Genomic DNA, 23,938 nt, shown 5'->3' with positions numbered 1-23,938 from the left:
CACAGAGATGAAACAAATCTCTCAACGATGTGCACACTTCACAGGCTAGTCACTGGAGTGAACGTTGCATCTACAACTTCGGAAGGTTCCTACCACAATAAATAAGAACCTAACTTGTTAAAGCAATTTTTATTTAAGTATTTGGAGGGAAACTTTCATATCATAAGTAAAAATACTAAAGTTGAATGTTGTTAAAAAAAAAAAAGTCAAGATGATGGGTTCTCTGTGCAAACACAGCAGTTTCTGGTGGAAAGGGGAAGCAAGGGTATTCATAACATACTCCCTTTCAAATAAAAAAAATTAAATGCTAGTTAACTGCAGTACATGTCATCATTTTTATACAGTCAAGAGAATGAAAAACAAAAAAAAGCAATTTAAGAGAACGCAACCTACAATGGAATAAATTCATTCGCAGGAGAGACAGAATAAGACTGCTTTTATGAAAATTACAAAGAAACATGATACAACAAAAACAAGGTGTGGGGAATTTTTCCACTAAGATTAAAAATGAAAAAAAAATTCACTTTTTGAACACCATTATTATTCAAACACATATGAAGTTTCAACCTAAGTTTCTTTTTATACATGGGAAACACTGTTAAAGTGAATATTCAAGAGTGAGAAGGCACCATGAACTGTCAGCTGATACCTTTAATGCACACTCAAGAAAGAGGAAATGATCTGGCATGATGCAAAAAATCATTAAGTGTTTATATATATTCATATATCTTTCCATAAAAAAAAAGCGGCAACAAGTCATTACTTCAGTGCCAAAATGTACTTTTGTCTGGTTGACTCACTCATTAAGATGATTTCTCACTTAGACCTGTATGGTATTTCTATACAGTGGTGTAGGTGGGTGATTCTGTGTCGTTGCATTTCGTATTACATTGGCAAAGTAAGCATTTTCTATGTTCTGAGAAGCCAATCCTATGAAGTATTCCTAAACTCTACGCAAATGGAATAATTAAATGCACTGTCTCGCATGGAATACTCATCTGTACGATGTAGCATTGGACTAGATTCCACTGGATTCAGTTTGATATGTAATGTCTTGTAGCAGATGTTATAACAAAAATAACTCTTGCTTTTTGATTTACCTCACTGAGGCCATTAATGCTGTTCCTATAGTTGGTTTTCTGGAGTTGGATGACATTTCACTGCTGTCCAAAATGAGTTTGAACCTTAACCCTCCAGAGTTTGTTCACTTTGTTGCTTATATTATTGCACTAGCTACTAAAGTCTTATATCTTCCTATATAAATCTAATTGTTCAGAGTGCAGATTCTATATTTAGATAATGAACTGTATGAAATAAATAAAATAAGGGGATTTTCTGGTCAGAGTTGATGATATGTTGAATACCTTAATTCTAAAGTAAACAGTTTTGGTGTATATTCTTAAAAACACCATTCAGCATAAAAGCCTTGACGTAATACTTTAAGAATGGATTCATTTTCCTTCTCAAAAATGCATCAAAGAATTGTTTTAAATACAGAATCTGTGAGGCTTCCTACAAATTCATCTAAATAGTAATACAAACACAGTTTGTAATTCAGATAATATAGAAAGTTCTCTAGTGTCCATTGAAGTAAGGTCCCCAAAATGCAGTCTGTTTTGTTTCTGAACAGGAAAACATTGCAAAATATTAAGCGGTTCCACTGGCTGAATAGGAGAACTGAGGAAAATGAGGTCTTCTCTCATTATCTATACAATCCATGCTGTCATCTGAAAAATGGGGGAAAAAAAGCATTAGGCAACATTTGGAACCTTTTTATTGTACATAAACAAACAGTAATGCACAATAAAGCTCTCTGAAAATTCAGTGTTGCTTTTCTCTTCCACAACTTGAAAGGATAAAGAAACAGCAAGTCTGAAATCTCGCCCCATTCAATGGGCATCACAGAAAATTCTGGTTGTTGTATATGCATTCTGTTGTTTGGATGTCCATTTAAAATTGCTAGGGGTTGCATTGCTCAAATTCATATTCAGTGTTTGAATCTTTGGCAATTGCTATTTCAAAGTATTGAACATGCTCAGTCAGCATGAAAAAATATTTTGATTGAATATGGACATTATCCCATACTCAACTGACTGCTTGCATATACACCAGTGTGCGAACAGATGTACACATGCAGAACTCATGAGCAGAATTTTTTCCCCAACAGGAGACTATCCAGATTTTGAAGACAACAGTACAAATGATTTCAATAAATTCTAAAACAGGTTTTTCATTTCCCAAGCAGGAAAGACATGTGGAAAGTTTCATATTAGTTTACCAGCTTCTTGATCAGATACATATATGGAAGACACACGAGTTGAAATGGATGTTTTTCTGTATGTTCTGAAGGGACTCGACAACCTTACAGCAAATTATTTTGGTGGTCTGGAGAAGACAGCAAGAAACATTTGGGAAAACTTTACCTTGGTCAGGAGGAGTGATTGTAATCATCTGTGCTGTAAATTCTTCATCAAAGTATCTTGTGTCTGTTTCAGATGTAACTTGTGGCTTAAACGGAGGTACAAGCTACAAAAAAAATAGAAAAATACCGTCCATTCAGAGGTTCTTAAAGTACTGTTTGAAGCAGGTAGGATCTGAAGTAGAGTTATAAGCTACAGTGGCTTTTTGTATGTTTTTAAACAAAAAAAAAAAAAAAAACAACTCAGTCCATTATAAAACAGTATACAGTAAGGCTAGGTGGACACATCCTGCTTATGGGTCGTTTAAAGCATTCTGCTGATAGAATTTAATTGCAGAAAGAAAATTTGACACTCCTAATGTTGCTTCAAGTAATGAATAACATGCATATAAATGTTTAAAATTAATAATAGATACCGTTTCCCTACCTAATTAGATGTAAATTGTAGGCTGCATCTAGTCTGATTTACAGTTGAGGATGAAAATGCATAAGAGTCGTGTTCAGTGACACCGAACAGATCAGCTAGCCCAACACATCATAGTAAGGGTTGCAATGTTCCTAAGACAGCTCCAGCTACAGAGCTGCCGTGTCCATGCACTCAGAGACTCAGAGCACAACCATGCAGAAGACTGGCCCCACCTGGCAGAATTTAGGACACGGCAGCAGCAACACCAAGCACTGCATTCTGGGTCCCCAAAAAGTAGTTTTGGATCGACTCTAAACTTAGAAAATCTGTAGCGTTTACAAAAAAAACATGCAGTAACATCCTCCTCTTGTTAGAGCCCTGTTTGGGTCCTATTCTTGAAATTTGCATGGGCAGAAGGGCGAGAAATCATCCCGGTACACGCAGGCGAGCGGCGGCAACAGGCGCTCCAGATGGAGCTGAGCTGCTTGGCTGGGGCCGGAGGAGGCGGCAGCCTGGGAAGCGGGGTGGCAGGGCTGGCTGCGCACACACCATGGAGCTGGAACACCGACAGCTTTGGAGGGCAGAGGAGCTGGGATCGAGGGCTCGTTCACCTTGCCGCTGCACGACAGGCTGCAGGCAGAAGGCAAAGACGGCTCCTCGCCCTCCCACAGAGGACAGGCAACAGCGCCCAGTGCTGGGCTGCCGCTCGCCCACCGCTGGGGTTAAGCACGGCCGGCTTTTAATAGCACACGGCCACACCAGGCAACAATTTGGGAGCGTGATTGAGGAAGTGTACAGCTTCCAAGCTGAAACCGCAGGGAGAAGTTTATCTAAGCAAATGGTAAAGTGCTCCAGCTGGAATTAAGCCGTGACCCTGGGACTTGCTCTGCTCTGACAGAAATCAGAACGACACTGGCAGAAGTCACTACCTGCAAACCTTGGGTGTACAGAACATCTCCTCCCCACCTCCAACTTTTCCTCCAACTTAGAGCTGAAGAATCATTTGCTTGGCAAGTCAGCTCAGAAGAAAATCACTACCTTCAAGCTCCCCATCACTTTTTTTTTTTTTTTGAGAGCGCCTGGCAGAGCGTTGTCCTGTCTTTCAAACAATTCAATACAGCTCCTTCATGTTCAATTTAAAGCCTTTAAGATGTGTAATCTGCACATATGGTGCTATTTCCAAATACAAAGAAATATTCCACAGTTTAAAACCAATCTTTAAAAATTAAGGGACATAAAAATCCTAACTTTACTATATGCAAGCAAAATTACAGTATACATTCATACTTTTTTTTTTAATTGCTAATTATTCTTTGTTCCCAAGTATGTCTTAAAGGAGGCTGGTAAATATTCCTGTTAAAAAAAATAGGTTCTTTATGTCCTGAATTTAAAAAGGAAAAGGAAACAGGATATCCCAAAGCCACCAGTCACTCTGAGCCTCACAGTCCTCCCGAAGCTGCTGAAGAGGGAACGCTGTGCGTTATCATGTTAATAACACTATTCTCAAGTCAAATCTGCATATTATGCCTAAAAGCCCCGTTGGGGACGAGTATTATTTCTTTCACATTTTAGCTCCGTTCTCCTTCTCCTCGCAGCAGCCTGTTCCTTACAGGGAACCTCGGCATGTTTGTGACGAGCTGTGTGCGTGTGGATCCGAAGCTCTCTCTGCCCTTTTAAGCTAACGGGGGTTTTGGCACCCGGCACGCTCCCAGTTGCTGTAGCTCGCTGTGCACAGCACGGAGTGATTTAGGACTTGGGCACTGCAGCAGACACCTGAACCGTGCACATCAGAAGGACTGCGAGCAGCAGCCCTGAGTCACAACGCGCGTGTAGCGGGCCAGCGCTGCCTCTGCCGTTTTTTCCTTTCATTTTAGGATCTGTTAAAAGCAATTTGAGACAGATTATGATGCACCCACAAGACAAAATCCGTTTCCTAGCTGTCAAATTCAGAACATGAAGCTGGAAACAGAGGGGAAGCCGCAGAAAGCTACAATGCTGGCTTTACCAAGCAAATATGGTGCTTTACTGAAAAGCTGTCAGCAAGAGAGCTCTGCAGTTCAACTGGCAGGGAGGTGCCACCTGTAGCCTCCCACTGCTGCAGACCAGCTTGACACCCGCAGGCTTATGTTGGTTTAAGAGGCAAAAAAAAGTCAAGAAAAAACAACACGTGATTAAAATCTCATTGTGTACGTTTCAATTGAACGTGGGCAAAAGACTGCAAATTAAATTGCACCTTTCTTTATAGCAGAGACAAATCGCAACACTTTTCCAGGCTGGTCTAATGAGTATTTTAAAGTCCTGGGACAACCCCAGTTATTCAGAGCTGCTCGTAATTCACAGCTATGATACATTTCCAAAAAGCCTAATTACAAAGTAAGTGTTCTTGATTACCCCAAATCCGTGCTCACGAACACATCCACCATGATCTGGAGGTTGTGGGTAACCAAGCTTAGCACACCAACACCTCTGGCAGCTGACAAAATCCGGATTTTTTCCATAACAATGCACTTCAGGTAAATACAGCAAGGTCCTCCTCAGACCACCCAGAACTCAGGCAGCAATTACTCACAGGCTTTCTGAAATATCTTCATTTACACGGCACGGTTATTTCTAACAGCAGCTGACAGTTTACATCCAATCTCAGCTGCACCTACTAATGGGACAGGAGCAAAACCAGAACCCAGCCTCCTTGTATAGGCCAAAGACAGAAAAGGTCTCACTTAGCATGCTATTTTCTCCAAAATACTCAACATTTGCAATTTCCTGGTAGTTTCCACAACAATTTGAGTCAGTACTATAGTGAGACATTTTATGAAGGCCTCCTCAATCACACTGATAAATAAATTGCATCTGGCTTGTGAAATTTCTCCTCCATTCAGGGAAGCAGGACTCCCATCATACTATTAACAAGTAACTTCACTGAAAATATCTGAACCATGTTATCAACTTTTAACTAAATACTTTGGGGTTTTGCAGTATGCCAGCTGGGTGAAAAAGGGAATAACCCACGGCTTAGAACAGTAATTCAGATATACTTTTCACTTTATTTTGGATAAAGTCCTCCCAATTCCCTCCTGCCCATATCTACCTCCTGGCTGCCTGCAGCTCTCTCTCAAGGGATGCTCTGAAAGGACAGATGTCTAAATGCTACATACACTTTCAGGGCTCAAAAAGCTATTTTTTCCTCATTTTTTTATTTTTCTTTAGCCATATCAATCTGTAAAGGAGTGACCAAGAAGGAAACAAAGCACTCTTGGTAACAGGGAAGCACTGGACAATTCTTCCACTACAGTATGGGAAGCCGTGGCGTTGTTCTCTAAGTCAACGAAAACTGCACTGTAGTAGTTTAACCAAAGATTCAAGACTCATTTTCTGCTATGTTTCTTACCTGCTGGATGGAGAACTGGATAGAGAACTAAACTGAACTTAGAGATTAAACTAGATCAGGTATCTTATGGGGCTGCAGGGGGAAGGAAGGAAATGAGGCAAGGCTGACACCATACAGTGTCAGTAGGTGGGAGCCTTGAATCACCAGACCCAAGTGATTCAGTGAGCTGCACTTCATGGGAGTGCTATGCAGAGTGTGGCTGGTGAGAATCAAATGGGAGGAGAACAGCAGGTCACCATGAAAGCACCAAGGCATCTTGGAGGAGCGCGTGAAGTTAGCTGTGAATGAAGGGACAGAGCAGAGACAACTCGTGTCACTCATGCTGAAAGGACTGGTCTCTCCCATCGCAGTCTCTCTCTTTGGAATGCCCACAAACTCGGTGAGTCTCAAGGAAAACTGATGAGAAACACCACGAAGTACAGATGCTTCACATCACTGATCAAGAATGTATGTATGCTAGGCTTGAATTGATGCAAAGGCTTTTGCTTCCTTCTGCCTGTTGAATTCAGTCTGATTTCACCATTCAAGACAGGAAAAGCAAAGGGAACAGACAGTCTGCCACTACTACTTCTACTAAGTTTTACTTCCAGGTGCTCAGGAACCAACAGTAACTAACTTTTGGACCATAAATCACAAAGGATACATCATTTGATAGCAAAAATGGCAAAAAGAACTCACAGGAAATGCCACTTCAAAAGCTTATACACTGTCTACACTTAGAAGAAACTTTGGCTACATCCTATTTATTTAGTCACAGAAACAAGTATCTTGTTGAGAGACACTCCTCATTGGGGGGAAAAAAAGCTTTTGTTCAGAAGTAATCCAGCCACAGTATTTTAAGAAGCAAGAATCAATTTAGCCTTGATAAAACAACTGCAAACCTCTTCCATGTAGGACTTGTATACACCTTACCAAGGGCGACAAAATCTGAACCATTCAGGATATCCACAGCTACAATTCACCTTGGGAGAACAGTTGTTTAAGTACCTTTTTCTCGTATACATCTTGCCAAACAATGCCAGCAAAGAATTTGTGTTGCATAATCTCCTTGGCATCATCAGGACCACCACCTAACCTGTTTGGGGCAAAATAAATAAATCAGTGGTTGAGTACAGTTATTTTTCTCAGACAGTTTTTATGAAATAGCACTGAAAAAATTCTGAGTTTACATAATACATTTTGGAGCATTTGGCATTTGCTTCACTCTTGGTTTTTGTGCAAGGGCTGTAGCATACTCTACACTTCAGATCACAACACCATTCTTCTAAAAGATTTGAAAATACACTAAGAAATTTTAGCATGCAATAAAAGTTTCCCTTGAACAAACAAAAATCACAATTCAGAAGATCTGCCTTCTGAGGGGATGCTGCAAGTAAAAGGTCTGAGCAACCCGTCTCTCTCTCCTTTCTAAATTAACAAGCAACTACCCTCTATAATTTTCAAGAGCAGAGCGATGGCGGCAGTAAAACTGAATTTGATTTTGAAGCATGAGAGAGGCAAGGATTCTGAAGACGAACTGATTTATGCCATCTGATTTAAATTTCCATTAAAGAAAACAGTTGACAACTGCAGTGATAATATCACGTTGTATGCAAATCTTTCCTCCTCCTCAGCTTCAAGGAAGCACAAAGGGTGTTTTATTGACTTAAAGGTATATCAAGATAAAGCACTTTTATTCCAAACTAAAACTGTCCACACAGCTTATAGATGCAATCAGTTCAGCTGCAGTCTCGGGCTAACAGATGCTTAAATTCTGCTGGGGAGGTCGAAGCGTTCTCTGAAAGGCTGAACCGCATCTGCACGCAAAGACATGCGCTGGGAAAACCAAACACACACTGAGTAATCAGCAGGAGACTCACTTCAGGTTACAAGGTTAAGAGACTCTCAGGCTTTTAAATGCAAAAAGTGCTGCCACGTTCATCCAGGCTGACCTCTAGGATCTGCGAGCCCCCGACTCCTGCCGCATCACCCCGACGCCACTGGGGAACTCAGAAATTACGTCTTATTTTAAAGGCTTGGGACAATGGCTGTGAGCAACCCAGTCTGTATCCATACTGCTAAAGAAACAGGGGCAAGGACTGTTCTCTGGACCCGCAGCCAAATTGCCCAAACGTTCACCCATGCTGCACAGCAATCGGCCCCATAACTCCCTGTATGTTATTATTTGGAGCTAGAGGCCAGGGGTGCAGCTCAACATGTCAGAATGATGTGAAGGCTATGCTGCAGCCCACTGATGTGGTATTTTTTACCGCGTGGGCATAGCTCCATGCCACAGCGCAATGGCACAGTGTGGTGTGACTGCCTGGGGTGGAAGGAACCGAACACAACCATCGATGTCCTGGCTGCCACTGGGGAATGGATGCTGGCGTGGGCAATGCTCTCAGCCACGTCTGTGCACTCTCTACGGAGAGAAGAAGTTGGCAGAGGCCACACCTGCACCAGAGGTGACAGGCAGCAGAGGTGACAGGCAGTTCAGCAGCCGTGCTTGCCTCCTGGCCCTGTTTTTAGTGCCACAGTAATAACCTCAAAGGTTTGCTTGTTCCTGTTCCTCCAGGACACCTGCGGTGGCACAGGCAACAGACCCCAGGCTTCGTGTCATAGTGCTGGGGGACACTCTCCCACCCCAGGTGGGCTCAGACCAAGCCTAAGTCCAGCCTAGAGCCTCCTGGGCCAAAGCAAGTGGACAATGGCCCTCCCACCTGCTTGCCAGCGTGGTGTACAGCTGCCGAGCCACCTGGAACAGAGACAAACTCCAGGGTAGCCTGGGAACAGAGACAAACTCTGTGAGTAATCATCTCTCGGCTGGTTCCCTGCAGGTCCAGAGGCTCTGCCAAGTCTGCATCAGGCTCCTCGCTGCTTCCCCGGTGCAGATGAGGATGGCCAGCGAAGAAGAGGGTGGAGTTGATCAGTCCTATCCTCTTTACTCACAGATGTCAGCAGGCTGTACTCCAGCATCAAAGTTCGGGAGTTATGAAGTGACTATAAGCTACAAAGAACCTAAATACTGTTTTGCACAAGTATGCAGACCGGCTGGCTGATTGCAGCCACACACAAGTGCTTTGGAGAATACATTATCTATTACGAGCCTTTGTTCCATGAAGGGCAAACACATACTCAGGGAAATGCCAACAGAAACCCCAGATGTTTTACTTACCTTTTAAGAATCTATACTATTAAACAAATCCATTCCAATCGAATGGAAAAACAATAGAAAACCCATGTTTCGGATAGGAACTTAGTCCAAAACATACTTGTGGGTTTTACAACTATTATGAAAAGACCGTTTCAAGGTGAACAACATTACGTCAGCACCTAATGCAAAAAACATGCTTAAAGAAACACTGAGAACCAAAAGAGCAGCAAGTTTGTCTCTCATAAGGACATGAAACAACTGAAGAAAAATACAGCATGAATAGAAGTCTTGAAAAATTCCTGTGCAATGAGGTTAAGTTCTATGCATCTAAGTCTTCAAACAGAGCTAAAAATAGTAGAAATAGAAGTTAAAAGTCCACTAAGGATTACAGTATACAAGGAAATATAACAAACTGTAGAGGGTGAAAAGCATTTTAAAAAAATCTAAGCTGGTCTCCTTAAACATACCTGCTGAACAGTGCTGGTTATTCATTAAGCTTCCATCCCAGTTTGAGAACCTTAGCTTTTGTGTTTCAGCTAAATCCCAAGGAGAAAAATTACTACTAAAAGCAACATTAATATTAATACTAAGCTCAAACCATTTCCACACTTTTAATTTTTATGAAACTGTGTTGCTTGCAAGTTACTGTGATCATTTCATCATAAGCTCCCATGCTCTGCAAGTCAAGGGCAATCGGCTATAATGCTACAGAGAAATCATCTGCAAAAACGTTTAAAATACATACCCTGCAATTTTTTATATATACATACTAAAAATATATTGTGTGAGCAGACACTCAGTGAAAACATGACCATCTCAGACCAGACAATTGCAATTAGCAAGTCGCAGCAAAAACATTGGTTTTGTACTTGTCCCTGTAAAGGTAAGCAGTGTTTGGCACCCAGTGGCCCATTCCTGGTTCTTTAAAAAGAAACCCACCAACTTCTAGCTCTATGGTGAGAAACTTTCTACCCTAAGGCTCCAACACAGAAAGCAACAACCGCCTTCACTCTGACCTGCCAGATCATCCCGCTCTGGTGCTGCACCATTTCGGGAGCCACAAGAAGGCTGTGACTGTGAATCCTCACGTGAAGCCAGCCGTGCTGCTAGGTTACAGGTTGCTGTTGTTTACAGATTCACACGTGCACCATCCTCAGATGGAAGCAGTCATGGCTTTGGGCTCCAGATTTGGGTTGCCGTTTTCTTTCCACATGATTTCTCTTACTGCTCCCCCCCAACCCCAAAAGTGGTTCTTCAGCAGTGTAAACACACCCGCTGGGCTCAGGACAATCAGCCCAGCAAAAGCTGTTTGTGTTCACCAGGCTGGAGCACACACATGCTTATTTCCCCTCCTCTGACACAGCTGGGAAGGAGACCAGTAACGTCCTGGGGTTCAGTCCTTGCCCTGGGAGCCCTGCAGCAGTCAGCTGCACGCAGCATTTCGGAGCTGCACCCACATTGCTTCCCCGTGGCCACTGCTGGCAGCACGGAGTATTTGTAACTCCCAGCTCGGGAGGAAAAGGCCACGAATACGCAGTCACACGGGGACTTTCCTGGTCAGAGGTGAAGAGTTTGGAAAGCAGCTCCCAGCCCTGCGCTGAGCCTCACTTCCCCGCTCCTTTGCCAGCCCCACGCGTGTGACACGGACAGGGCCCATCCGGCTCCCCCCCCCCCCAGCACTGGGAGGCAACCACAAAGCAGTCACATTTGAGGAAGCTGAGGCTTGGGAAGTTTCTACATCACTGATTTCTAGAAATCTGGGGGAAAAAAAAAAAGAGTTGCCTTTCATGTTTTCCTCAGCCTCAAGTCAGATTTTTTTTTTATGGGTGAGCTGCTCGAGTGTGCCCCAGCTCATGTCCAAACTGGGTCTGGACAAGTTGGTACTGAGGTGATTTACACCGACAGCACCACATCCAACAGCCACATCTGTCCCTTAACAGCACCTGGTGTACGTTAAGGTGGTGTGTGAGGACTTGATGAGCACCTGCAGCATAAGAGATACCCAGGACACTGCAGTTTCCAAGCTCTGGATGCCCACAAGGCTGAAGGCCGCTGCACCAGAGGCCCAGCTCCTGGAGAAGCAGGCAGCCTCCTGCCTGCCCCCGCCAGCCAGGACTTCTCCCGGCTCCTGCAGCCCTACAGTTGTCACCTCCACCTCCTCCAGCTCCAGCAGGGGCTGCAGGCCTTGCTGTGCTGGACAGCAGGTTCGCTCAAGCTGTCAGCCCTTCGCGTAGCAGAGCACGACAGAGCGAGCAGACACACCTCAACTACAAATCACCGCTTCCACGGGGGAAAATGTTTGGGTTTCATGCACGTAGAGGCTTGACTGACCCTGCTCTTCTTGAACATCTGCAGCTAAGGTTGCTCTCAGGTTGTAGGAAGAGCCACCAGCACTAAAATGAATGAAGTGTAAGATCTCTGTGTCGCTGCAGGGACCCATCACCAGTTACCAGAGCCCAGCCTCAGCCCTCCAAAGCCAAGCAACAGCTACAACTCCGTGCAGTCACCAGACCTTTCAGCGGGGGTTGTGAAATGCTGCATCTTCGTCCTGCGTGGAGAGCTCCCACGGCACCATCAGAGAAAGCAGCAAACGAAGCAGCTGGTGACAAACCCATCTGAAAGAGGCTCAACTCCCAAGGCCAGCCTGCTCCAGGGCAGGGAGCACTAAGGCATGCAATGGGAACAGACACCATCAAAATTCAGAGAAAACGGTCTTGGAGTTCCCTCTGCTTTAATACCTGCCAAGATTCAGCACCTGTGGGACACTCTTTGCTGGTCACATACACAGCCACCCCCCTGAGCTCAGCCCCCTCGCACGGAGCACTCTGAGCCATGCCCACCTTCACAGGTCGCAGCCCCCAGAGCCAGAGAAAGAATAATAAAAATTAGGGGGGAAAAATGCTGTTTTATGTGCAGAAATACTCTGTGATTACCCCGTCCTGTTTGATGTACGTCACAAAGCAGCAAAGGAGAATTGCAGGCCCCGTTACAAGGGGATGTTTGTAGAATAGATTTTTTCCTTGTTAGGAAAATTAAGGCTCACGTTACAAGATTAATAAACTTATATCAATCCCAAAAGAAACTTCAAAATTCCTTTTCCCTGACAAAATAGATTTTCTACGTATGACCAAATTTAGAAAACGGCCGTGATTAAAAGCAGAACGCGATTTATTGTTCTTCATACTTCCCCCATATGCCTGGGAGCTGCAGCTGAGGTGGCGTTATCGAAAGCAGACTGCAAATGCTGCTCCTGTGCACCTAGCTCACGTCCAGCAGGTAGCTGTAAGGTTAATTCACCATCCCAGACCATGATTCACTAGCTCCTTGATAGTTAATTTACACTTTTATCTATCAAATCTAATAGGGAGGGGGAGATTTTACTGCAAAGGAGAATTTCTGAGTTTCATTTTGCTCAAGCTGTTGGCTCTCCCCTCTGTCCCAGCCTCAGGTCCAGCAGCAGTAACCAAATGCTGCCAACGCCAATGCCACAGGCATCACGGTGACCCTAACTTCTGCCAACCCCTGGGCTTTGGTGAGGAGGGATTTTGGGGGAACCGCTGTGTAACCCAGCAGAGCATCACCAAGAGGCCGATGCTCACTGGACTGCTGCACATCACTTTTCACTGAATGTATTTTTGTGGCGATCTGGCTGGTTTTCTTTAACGTGGCTCCATGATCTCACTATGAGTCAAGGACCAAGCATCCCAGGCGCCCACCCGAGCACAGAGACCACACTGTGAGAGCAGCTGACAACAAACCCCATAAAACTACAAGGGTGGGACTCGGGACTTCCACCCCCAGTGCTTCCAGCTCGGTTCCCTGTACTGCCTGAAAACGCCACGCAGAGCAGTGGATTTGCAGAAACTGCAGTTAAAAAGTTGGGTGCAAAGTGGCTGGGGAGAAACCAGTGTTTAAGAACAGTCCACAGTCCAAAAAGCTTGGGAGGCACCAGTGTAATTAGCAAGCTGCAGGCATGTGTGCAGGCTTGTCTAGCCTATAGTTATTCCTATCAGCAGCATGAAAATCATTTGTCCAACAGATCAGAGCATTGCTAGTTCCAAGCCTGCTGAAGATCCATGTGAAGAAGTGGCTATTTGTATGAAATGAGCATATTGTGGAGTAATTATTGGCATTGGAAAAACCTTGTAATTAGAAACAAGTGGGCGTTCTTTGTTTGTAAACAAATTGCATTTTGGTTCATCAGAGATGCTCCTTTAAGAACAAATTACAGCAGATGCTGCTTGTGTTTCCAGTGATTGAAAGGCCCCACCTGAATAAGCTACAAGAGGGTCACAATTCTATTTAACCCAGCACTTTCCTGGACAGGAATCCTCTTGGCACGGGCTGCAGCCACATTTGCAGAGCACAGTGCCCGGGGGCTGCTAATCTATCACACAACCTCTTCCTGGAGGCCCCACTGGAGCCCCTGCCTGCTCCAGGAGGGACGGGCACAAGGCTGGCCACTTTCCTGACTACAACAGCTCCTGGTTCCCCATGTCACCGCTGAGTTGAACGCTCCACTTGTACAAATTGTGGGTTTGCACCACAAAGCCCCTCTGCAGGCTTTTCTGTCAAGAGCAGCGATGGGAATAATCCACTTTGATGATAAAAATCTTTGCTCTAAGTATCCAAGTACTGGCAAAGAACCATTTTTGTGCTATGTGCATGCACACGTACAGACTGAACACACCAGAAATTGAAATACTCTACTTATACCACACATGAAAAGTTTCCTAGCTAGAGCCTGTTTATGGTGGAAAGGTTCAGGACATATTAGGGGCAGAGTCACAATTTTTATTTGTTTAAAAAATGTCTGAGTTGACGAGACAGCAGGTTCTTAAACCCATGTTTACCTTGGTGCAAAGGTCAACATCCTTTTTGGATCTTGTTCTGTTTTTTGTTTGTTAGCCATTACAGGGTTGTTTGGGTTTTGTTGTTGTTATTAAGTCAAAGGTTACTTTTTAAATATTACAGAACAGCAAAAAAAAGCAAAAGAAGGAAATGGGAAAAGTAGATCAATCATGGTATGAACTCTACCACAATCATGGCAGAAACACCACCACCTGCTGTGCAGAGCAGGATGATAAATCAACGGCACAGATTTCACAGAAAATTCAGAAAGCTTACAGCAAGCAGCCTGAACTTGGATAGAAGGCAAGAACGTTCACTGTAGAGCTTCTAACCCACAGCAGCCATCAGATTAATTATGACCGAAAGCAAGGTTAACTTGCATTGTTCCAGGCTGTAGTTTCGTGTTAATGGTACTTAGTGTATTCCAAAGCTCAGCCTCCTGATCACCAAAATCGCTTCATGTTGCTACCTGCAGGATGAGCTTGTTTCAAAAGCTAAGACAAAAACAAACAGATTCATGTACTACATCACGGCTGTTCTTGGTGGATTCTAGTTGTGACCTGATTAGAAAAAAAACTATAATTTCATCCAAAATACCTTCCTCAATTTTAAATAAAAACTGGCGTGCATGCACTCAATAGCCCGTTGTGCAGTATCATCTTCAGTTGTTTCTGAAAGATGGCAATATTAGCACAGAAAGCCACTTTTAAGTCACTTGGCTTGAACAAATATTTTTATATAATATTTAACAATATTTAACAAATATTTTTTCCTAATTTCTTCTTATTTGGTATTTCTGAGCGCACGAGCATTTAAAATTGTAAATATTAAGCAACAGCCTCACCTCTGCTTAGGATCTTTCTTCAGCAAACCTGACAAGAGAGATTTTGCTTCAGGTGACAAAGTGCGTGGAAATCTAATCTCCTCCATAAGGATGAGTTCAAAGAGCTTTTCATGGTCCTGGTTGTAGAAAGGGAGCCGGCCACACATCATTTCATACATCACCACGCCGAGGCCCCACCAGTCCACTGCACGACCATAGTCGTTGTCTTCCAGCACCTGTAGAAAGGCAGAGAGGCTTTAGAAAGCATTCCTAAATCAGGAATGAACGCAGAACTCAAGAGACAAAATTTACACCCAAAATTTAACGTTCTTGGGTTTCACAGATGAGTCTACCAGCACTGAATATCTGCAGAAGATCTTGGAAACAACTGGCATCCACGGTCACTGATCGAAAGAGAGCATTTTAGGTAAGCAAGAAAGGGAAAAGGAGAAAGTGTTATGGTATGGCAGCCTCCTTCTCCTCTTCCTCCCAGCCTCCCCTTCCCATTAAGCCCATGGCAAGCACAACCTTTGAAAGCCCAGAGGCTGAAGACTGTTCTCACATTACACAGCCAGCTGCTAAATTCTCACTGATTCATCACAAACTGTTCCAAATGGGATCCCATTAAGAAGAAAAAAAAAAAAAGAAAAACACCACCAAGGAGCCATTTTTGGGAGAAAAGCCAAGACAGTCAGCCTATTCCTTCCTATTCCTTCAGAAGCAAGGAACTGAACAGCAAAATCCTCTCCATACTAACTTGCCCCTACCCAAAGGGAATGTCACAAAAGACCACACAGCAGCTAAATGACTAATTCATATTAAACACTGAGAGCCAGATCTCCACTCCTAGCACTTGACTGGCTGCAAGGCTGTGAAATGGCAGCCAGGCCATCTTGAAACATTTCCCTTCCTCCCCTCCAGAGGGGACCACTTGCACACCAGCCCCAACACTTTGGGGTTGCACTTTCTAAGCAGAAAGTGTCGGGGGGCAAACTTCTCCCAGCTCTCAGAGCAGAAGGGGTGCAGAACAGGGCATTTTCACCTAACAAATCCCTGATTTGTGCATGGACCCAGGACCCAGGACCCAGCAGTGTCCTTTTTCCCTCCTGCTTGCTCCACAGAAGCGCTACCATAGTTCATTTCTCATCTTCTCCATCGAAGGCTTTGTTGAGGAGGTAGGAGTGTTTCGTGGCTCATGGAGTGGATGTTACAAGGACTGCTCCAGACTTTATGTCTCCTAAGCAGTTGTCTGTAGCTGACACCGACAGTCTCATATTCCAGACCCTGTCCTCAGGTTTTACTTGTCATCTTTAGTCTTTTCACAGGTCTGCACTAACAGCCTAGTACTGCCAAGAGTAAAACCACCAGCGCTCCTCCTTGCAGCAACGTACAGCTCGCGCAGCCACCGTGCACCAGTTCAGCACCCTGCGCTCAAAATTAAAAGGGTAAAATAGACAACCAAAATCAACAGCTTTCCCTTTAACAAGAGCAGGATCCAAACCTCCAACAAACATTCAGAGAGGTTTTGTACACAAGAAAGAAGCAGGGACACTCCACAACAACCCTCTGCACTCTGCCTCTCTGTCTTCACTAATTATTCCCCTTAATTATCCAGACGAGGGAAAGGGCCTGCAGTAAAACTCCGAAGGCTGCCAGGTATTAGATTACCCGGCGCTGGTCTATTTACAGCATCCCCTGCCGTATGATTCACACCAAACGACAGCTGGCTCTGCAGCTGCCCCGTGCGTCTCTTCGGCCGACACAGCTGCCGGCCGGCCGGGATTCCAGGAGCCGGCCCCGTCCTTCCCGAGGCACCGCAGGAGATATTTGGGTGACAACGCCGCCCCGAGCCGCCCCCTCGCAGCCAGCGCTTCCTCCTCGCGCTGCCCGGCGCTTGGGTTTACCGAAAATAAATTAGTCACGGGGGCTCTCCCCGTTTATTTATTTATTTTTCAACTGCTGCAGGAGCTGCGCGATGAGAGGATTGGAAGGAAAAACGCCACGAAGTGTGGCTGTGTGCACAGTCAGTCCTACAGGTGCTTTCAAAATGCGTAAAATAATTCACACGTTATTTCAGTAAGGATGCTAAAACTGTTACAATACAGATTGCGAACTACAGCTCTTCCCTACACCTCCATTAATTCTACATAGAATAAACAAATGCTTATTTCTTCAAAGTGCTCAGATTTGGCATTACACAAAACAGAGCAATGAATGGTTATTAAAAATATGCCATAACAGAAAAGGGATTACGTATATTCATGATTTATTGGGTATCTACTTTGGGTAGACCTGTGCGGTGCCAGGAGTTGGACTTGATGATCCTTACGGGTCCCTTCCAACTCGGGATATTCTATGATTCTATGATTGCAACACGCAGGACAGAAGGAACAAGGTCATTTCACTTCAGTTAAAGGCTGATCAATCCCTAACAAGCAGCTCCACACTGCCGTGAGATGGAATTTGAAAGAGAAGGCACAACAGCTGTAAACATCACAGTCACTGATATATCCGACACATCAAAGTTGACACGGTTCAGTCACTGTCATCCATGCACAAGATTCCAATATGAACCTAAAAACAACTATGCAACAACTGTACAAACATGCTGCTATGCGGGACTCAAGTTACAGACACAGATAACGAGAACGAGACCCCTGCTTTTAAGGCTGCATGACCTTAAATGCACAGCGTATCGCTCACGCGCAATTTCCAGATTTTTTGCATGCTACCAACCAGATGACAAAAGCCTCCAGAATTTAACACTCCAGCTCGCAGATGGGATTTGCGAGTGAGGGAGAGAGCTGGGTTAATCAAAAGGATTTGTCCTTCAGGGTTTTGGATGAGCCAACTCATTGTAAATATGAAAAAAGAAAAATAACAGCAAGTAACGCTACCAAAAGAACAACATAATGCCTGCACAGGGAATCCCCATATTCCAAGCTAAGAAAAAAACAAAACCAATATTTTTAATCACCTCATAAAATCCTTGGTGAAAAACTGAAGTTCAGCGATTGATTTTAAGGGGGAGCCACCAAATAAAACCATATTTATGAATAATAAACACTCTTTGTCAAGCTGCTAATTACTCCCTGCATCAGTGCATCTCAAATCACGGTGCACGGACCCCCATTTAGAAACACTGAAGACTCCCAGCGATCCATGGAGAGCTGGCAGCAAGCATGAGACTGGCTCCACCTCTTTGCTGCAAGCTACTTCGACAGGTGCCCATGTTCTTCATTATTATGAAGAGACTGGAGGCCCTTGAGAGCAGCTGGGAGTTTAAAAAAAAACAACAAAAAACAAAAACACAAGAGCACACAACTGCTTCCACTGCCACCACTATGCAAACAGAGAGCTCGAACGTGCTGATCGGCAACGCCACCAGCTCTCCGCAGCAATACATGTATTCCTCCTCCACTTTGGCTTTGTACCTCTGAGCACTTTGACTAAAGAAAGGTTTGCAGCGCACAGTTCTCCCACCTTGGAGAAGGGATATGTCCTGGGTGTGCCTGCAATGCATAATCTGCCAGCAACCCGAGACTTGCTTCTGCCTGCGCTCCCAGCTGGATGGAAGCCTGTGCGCCAGGGGTAGCGAGGAGCTCACTCCGAGGCAGGAGCCCTTCTGAGAGCACGGTGCGTTATTAGCTCAGGCTCGGTGCCCTGCTCCTACAGCGACTGCTTCCAGACAGCTCTGAGCGTGGGCAGAGAAAACGAGCGTCTGCCTGCAGAACAGCGTGTGTACATCTCCTCTATCATACGACTTCACTTTTGATCTGCCCTTAACTAACTCGCTGCTCGAACAGCACCTGCTGTGTGTTGCACAACTTTCCCGAAGGAGTATTTTCAGGATGGAAGAGTAAAATCCAAACGCGTGCTTGCATGGAAAAAATATTAGCACAGAAATCCCCCCAAAATGTATGTTTAGGGACTGGAGCCTTATGCTTGGATTTGTTTCCTCCAAAACAGAAAGTTTCAAATTAACCTTGAGAAACAACCTTGTGCACTTACAGCCATGAAGTAGTTGGCATTTCTAACATATACAATGCTAAACACTGAAAATAGAGCTTGTTCTGCCTTGCTGCTGGCCTCCTGAACACAGTTAACCTTACACTGTCTTCAAAAAGAATCAGTCAATACTTTTACTTCTTAGCCAAAGTTCTGTTGATAGCTTTCAGATAGTCCAATACAGAGCAAATAAATCACCAAAGGGTTACCAAGCCAGTGAGTAATATTTTAATGATTTATGAGTTGATTTTTTAAATTAGACTTCTGACACTAGAAGCAAGCACTGCTCCAGTAAAACGTACATATTCCCTGAAATGAAAATAAAATGCTACCCCATATGAAAATTATCACACGTCTTCCTAGTGAAGGTTATGTCCCAGAACATGATGAATAAAAGATATTCAGCACGTTATTATATCACAGCAGTACTGCACGAACACATTATGGCATAGGAATTGTTCTGTATTGCTACTGCTATCGTGGATGGAATTTAAGAATATGATTTATCATGAAAGTCAATGTAAACATACCTCTGGTGCAAGATACTCTGGAGTGCCACAGAAAGTCTTCATTGTTGCTCCATCCTTTATGCCTTCTTTACACAGTCCAAAGTCTGTAATTTTTATGTGTCCATCTTTATCCAGCATAAGATTTTCCAGCTGAGAAGTCCAAATGAGGCACAGAATTAGAAAAAACGTGCATTGCTCCTGAGCAAGTCAATAAAAGACTCGAATTTCTGAAGATTACAGTTTTGAAACGTGTTCTCACTGGAGTCAGAACCATAGCAGCTGCCAAAGCATGCATGATGTAAATACACATTTATATCACTTTCCTTAATTCTTTAGGGAGCATTAAGTAACTAATTTGCAGTCCTTGGGTAACCGATCATATATACAGCAAGAACACAGAATGTAAACATTGTAATTATGCTTCTAAAGTATTACCATCAACAGAACACCAGATTCTTTGTGAGGTGGAGTACTTATTACATTTTTTAAAAACTTCATCCCTGCTTTTACGCTAAGTGATTTTATAAAGCATTCTGTACCATTAAAGGATAGAAAATGAAGAAAGTAACTAACCGTAAGCTTAAAGAAGCATTTGCCAGAGATTTTTTACATGAGCATCACTTTATCTACCTACTCAGCGCTTGATATTCATCCTACTCTGCACCACTAATTTCTAACAAGGCCAACTATATGAAACAAAGGGCATTTTTAAAGGAATCGTGATGACAGGGAATACAAAATTGCAGCAGGAATTCCTGAGAACACTTTGAAGTACACTGAAAATATTATGTAGCATACTCAACTTGTATCACCTTATCCTCCCCTGAAAGCACATCTCAGAAAATAATTTTTGTTGTTGCATTACCCTCAAGAACATCCCCACTTTGTCTGCCCTAAGATTTCTCGTTTGTTTCTTTTCCCAATCTGGTCATGAAACAAACAAGCAACTTGAACTTTACTCAATTTTCCAACTGCAAGCAGGTACTGCGAATATAGTGCCACACAGCACACTGCAAGGAAGCACATCATACACAGCGTATGAATTTCCATGCATCTGATAAGACCCAATAATGAGAAGTCCAGGATTGTACTCCAGCATGTATAAAGCCAGCAAGGGTGCTCTTGGAACATATGCAGTCAGGTGAAAATGCAATCCATGCTGCTCAGTACCCCTTCGTATTCTCTGAAACACCGCTAGTGTCCTGATAGATGCATTATACAAGCACTTAGATGATAAAAGTGTTTAAACATCCTGTAAAGCCAAGCCCAACAGCTGCAATAACTGTTATGTTAAAGTTCAGTCAGAACACGCTTTCTTACAGTTAAGGCTCATTTGCTTTTGTGACTAAGAAAGAGAAAGCCCAAACCCCAAAAGCCTGTGAAATTGTTTTTCTACGTACCTTCAAATCTCTATAAACCACATTCTTCTCTGAATGCAGGTAATCCAATGCTGAAACAATCTCAGCTCCATAAAACCGAGCCCGGTCTTCAGAAAAGACACGCTCTCTTGACAGATGGAAAAACAACTACAAGAACAATAATTTGTTGCATTTAGATTGCATGTGTTTCTGAGTTATGTATAACACTTTTCAAGCCATCCCGCTCCAAATCCAATGTTACCTAAGAGAAAACTCCTTCCCATCCACACTCAGCTGTGCTCCCAAATGTTTTTAAAAACCATCATAAAGTAAACAACCAGGCAATTATAATTCATATTCACAGATGTACGCTGATCACCAGTTTGATTGCTACACGTTCTTGTACATATAGGAAATAAAACTTCCTTTTAATTGAACTACAATTAGATATTAAAACTAGTTTAATGCATGATTTAGAGAAATGTTGATATTTCATCTTTTCCTTCTTAACATCTTAGTACTTTTCCTTCTTTGCTGTGTTTCCACCTCTCTCTCCAAAGTAACACACACTCAGAAGATTCATTAAAAAGTGTTTTAACCTGTCTGAAGAACAACTGGAAAGCAACTTATTTTTCTGAACTACTAAATGTCAGCTTACAATATGTTGCTGTCGTGTAAAATACAAACCTACACCCAAAATCTGTATTCTCTAAAAATGGAGTGAAGAAATTAGAGTCTTAATTCTTAGTATTAGCTAAAACTACAAAGAAGCTCTGTTTAACTGGAACAGCTTGGATGCACTAGAAATCAAGACACAGACCCTAGCTAAGTAATGCCAAGCAGAATTAGAAGCAGGACAGGAAAATCCTAAAGCATTAAACTGCATTTCCCTTACCTCCCCTCCATTGGCATACTCCATCACAAAACACAAGCGATCATGTGTCTGAAAGGAATACTTTAAAGCCTGAAACAGATTTAAACAAAAACTCAGAAGAAAGATCACACTGTTATAAAAAAACATTTTGAGTAAGTTTTCCAAAACACAGACAGATGTAAAATTTGTATTTTAGTGGACTTTTTGTTCTTGGCTGTCATATAATATTTGCATTTTCTTGTTGCAGCTGATCTACTGCCAACTTATTTTGAGAAATATCTTTAATACATTAAACCAATCCCTTGCAGAAGCTATTAGCAATGCCTACAATGCTGTGAAACAAAGTTCTGACCCATTACAATGGCACAAAATGTACTGAAAGTGGCACTGAAGTATCCTCCCTGGGCCACAAGCTCCCACAGTCTGATCTTGCATCAGGAGGCCACAACCAAAAAAAAAAAAAAAAAAAACAAGGTTTTGCCACAGTGGCTGTCAAGTCCACTTGTTTGAAACAAGGAGCTTACAAGCACCAGTCCCCTGGTCTCTGCCCCGCTCGCTGCAACTGCTCACTGCTGACAGCCTGCCAGGGGATTGAGCAATGCTGTCAATATCCATTCGTGAGCAATTCACAAAACCAGACAGAGGGTGTGATGGAGTGTCACAAGGTGCCTCTGTACAGCCCTGTCATGCGTATTCCTACATCAAGAGTAACACCAGCTTGTTTGCCACGGTCTTAAGTTTCTTGGTCATATCCCAGTCTGACAGCTGACTTAAGACAGCCCTTGGTTTGCATATTTAAGTTTATGAAAGCATTAAGAAAATACCACACATTATATCATTATCTTCATTATTAGGGAAAGCATTTTTAAAGCTGATGTGTTTTTGCAAAGAAAGGGACAAACAGGTTTTAGGCCTGTCAACAAACATTTACTGATTATACCCAATTCAGCCAATATTTACTTCCAGAGGCCACACTTGAAAAGTCTGAATTCCAGTTAAATTCTTGCGTACCTGGAAAAAGGAAACCACGAGGACACTACACAGGTCTCTTAGGGGGCTGAAGAGGTTGGAAGTAATTCAGAACCAACTTGTAATGAATGCTACAAACAAAATCTTGAGGTAGAAATTGGGTATCTGAAGTCAACCCAGAGAGACTGCTGGTGCTGGAGGTCTAACAAGGCTATACTTTCATTTTACAGTTAGCCAATATAAAGGGAAAGCACTGAATGAGGCATGGTCTTACTCTCCTCTATCTGCCTGCCAGTGTACTTCATCTCTATACTTCAGCAGATACTACCAGAGCTCTGATTCCACAGTAAATCTGCTTCTGGGAACAGTAAAAGAGATTTTTTAAAAAGAAATATATTTATATTTTGTTTTCCCCTACTCTGCTGAACTTATTTGTCACAAGGTCAGTGTCACCCTGATCTCTGCCTCGAGGAGGACACCAAGCACTTGGAGGCCAGGGAAAGCAAATACTTCTCTCTCTCAAGAGATGGCAAACCGTTACATGGGTGAGCCATAAAACCAAACCACACCCCGAGACACTACAAGAAGTCTCTGATTTCAAGAGGTACTTAGGACCTGCTCTGCAAGAATGAGAGGACTCAGAAAAGCATTTTAATTTGTGCTTCCCAAAAATGGAAGCACAGAAAAATACACACCCACTCCAAAAACACAGATCTCAGATGCATTATAAATAAAAAGTAAGGAAAGCCTTGGTTGTCATGATGTCAAGTTCCACTCAACGGAGGGAGAAATACGTACTGTTAGGAACGGATGCCGCGAGTTCTGCAAAACACGGTTTTCTGTCAGCGTGTGTGCTACTTCATCCTGAAACACAATCAGAAGGAAATCACCCAAGTGATTCCCCAGATTAGGGGATGCATTTCAAGCAATTATTTACAAGTGCTCAGAGCATCCTTGCTGTTCCTTTCCAGAAGGCTGTACATATTTCCAAGTTTCCCATCCACTCACCTTTGCTACAATAACTTCCTTCTTCAGAATTTTCATGGCATAATACCGTCCGGTTGCTTTTTCTTTAACTAAAATGACCTTTCCAAAAGTGCCTTTTCCCAGTAGCTTTAGGTATTCAAATTCATTCATGGTCTGTTAATGAAACAGATAAACAAAAACTGAATTACATTAATTACCAACAAGTATATCAGA

The 23,938-nt window shown here is 43.2% G+C and overlaps 1 protein-coding gene across 1 annotated transcript in view; it reads right to left on the bottom strand.

Moving 5' to 3' along the window:
• Positions 1-419: 419 nt before the first annotated feature.
• Positions 420-23,938, bottom strand: part of AKT1 (AKT serine/threonine kinase 1) — a 72,233-nt gene continuing 48,714 nt past the window's right edge. The window contains exons 6-14 of the mRNA XM_068682608.1: positions 23,747-23,878; positions 23,537-23,602; positions 21,791-21,859; positions 20,938-21,063; positions 19,559-19,687; positions 15,042-15,256; positions 7,201-7,288; positions 2,424-2,526; positions 420-1,727 (exon numbers count right to left, since the gene is read on the bottom strand). Of these exons, the coding sequence (XP_068538709.1) occupies positions 1,648-1,727; positions 2,424-2,526; positions 7,201-7,288; positions 15,042-15,256; positions 19,559-19,687; positions 20,938-21,063; positions 21,791-21,859; positions 23,537-23,602; positions 23,747-23,878 (1,008 nt within the window). The 3' untranslated portion in view covers positions 420-1,647. The remainder of the gene's footprint in view (positions 1,728-2,423; positions 2,527-7,200; positions 7,289-15,041; positions 15,257-19,558; positions 19,688-20,937; positions 21,064-21,790; positions 21,860-23,536; positions 23,603-23,746; positions 23,879-23,938) is intronic.

This window comes from Anas acuta, chromosome 5 (genome assembly GCF_963932015.1).
Source record: "Anas acuta chromosome 5, bAnaAcu1.1, whole genome shotgun sequence".
Classification (NCBI taxonomy): domain Eukaryota; kingdom Metazoa; phylum Chordata; class Aves; order Anseriformes; family Anatidae; genus Anas; species Anas acuta.
This window is presented reverse-complemented; position numbering and strand designations above follow the sequence as displayed.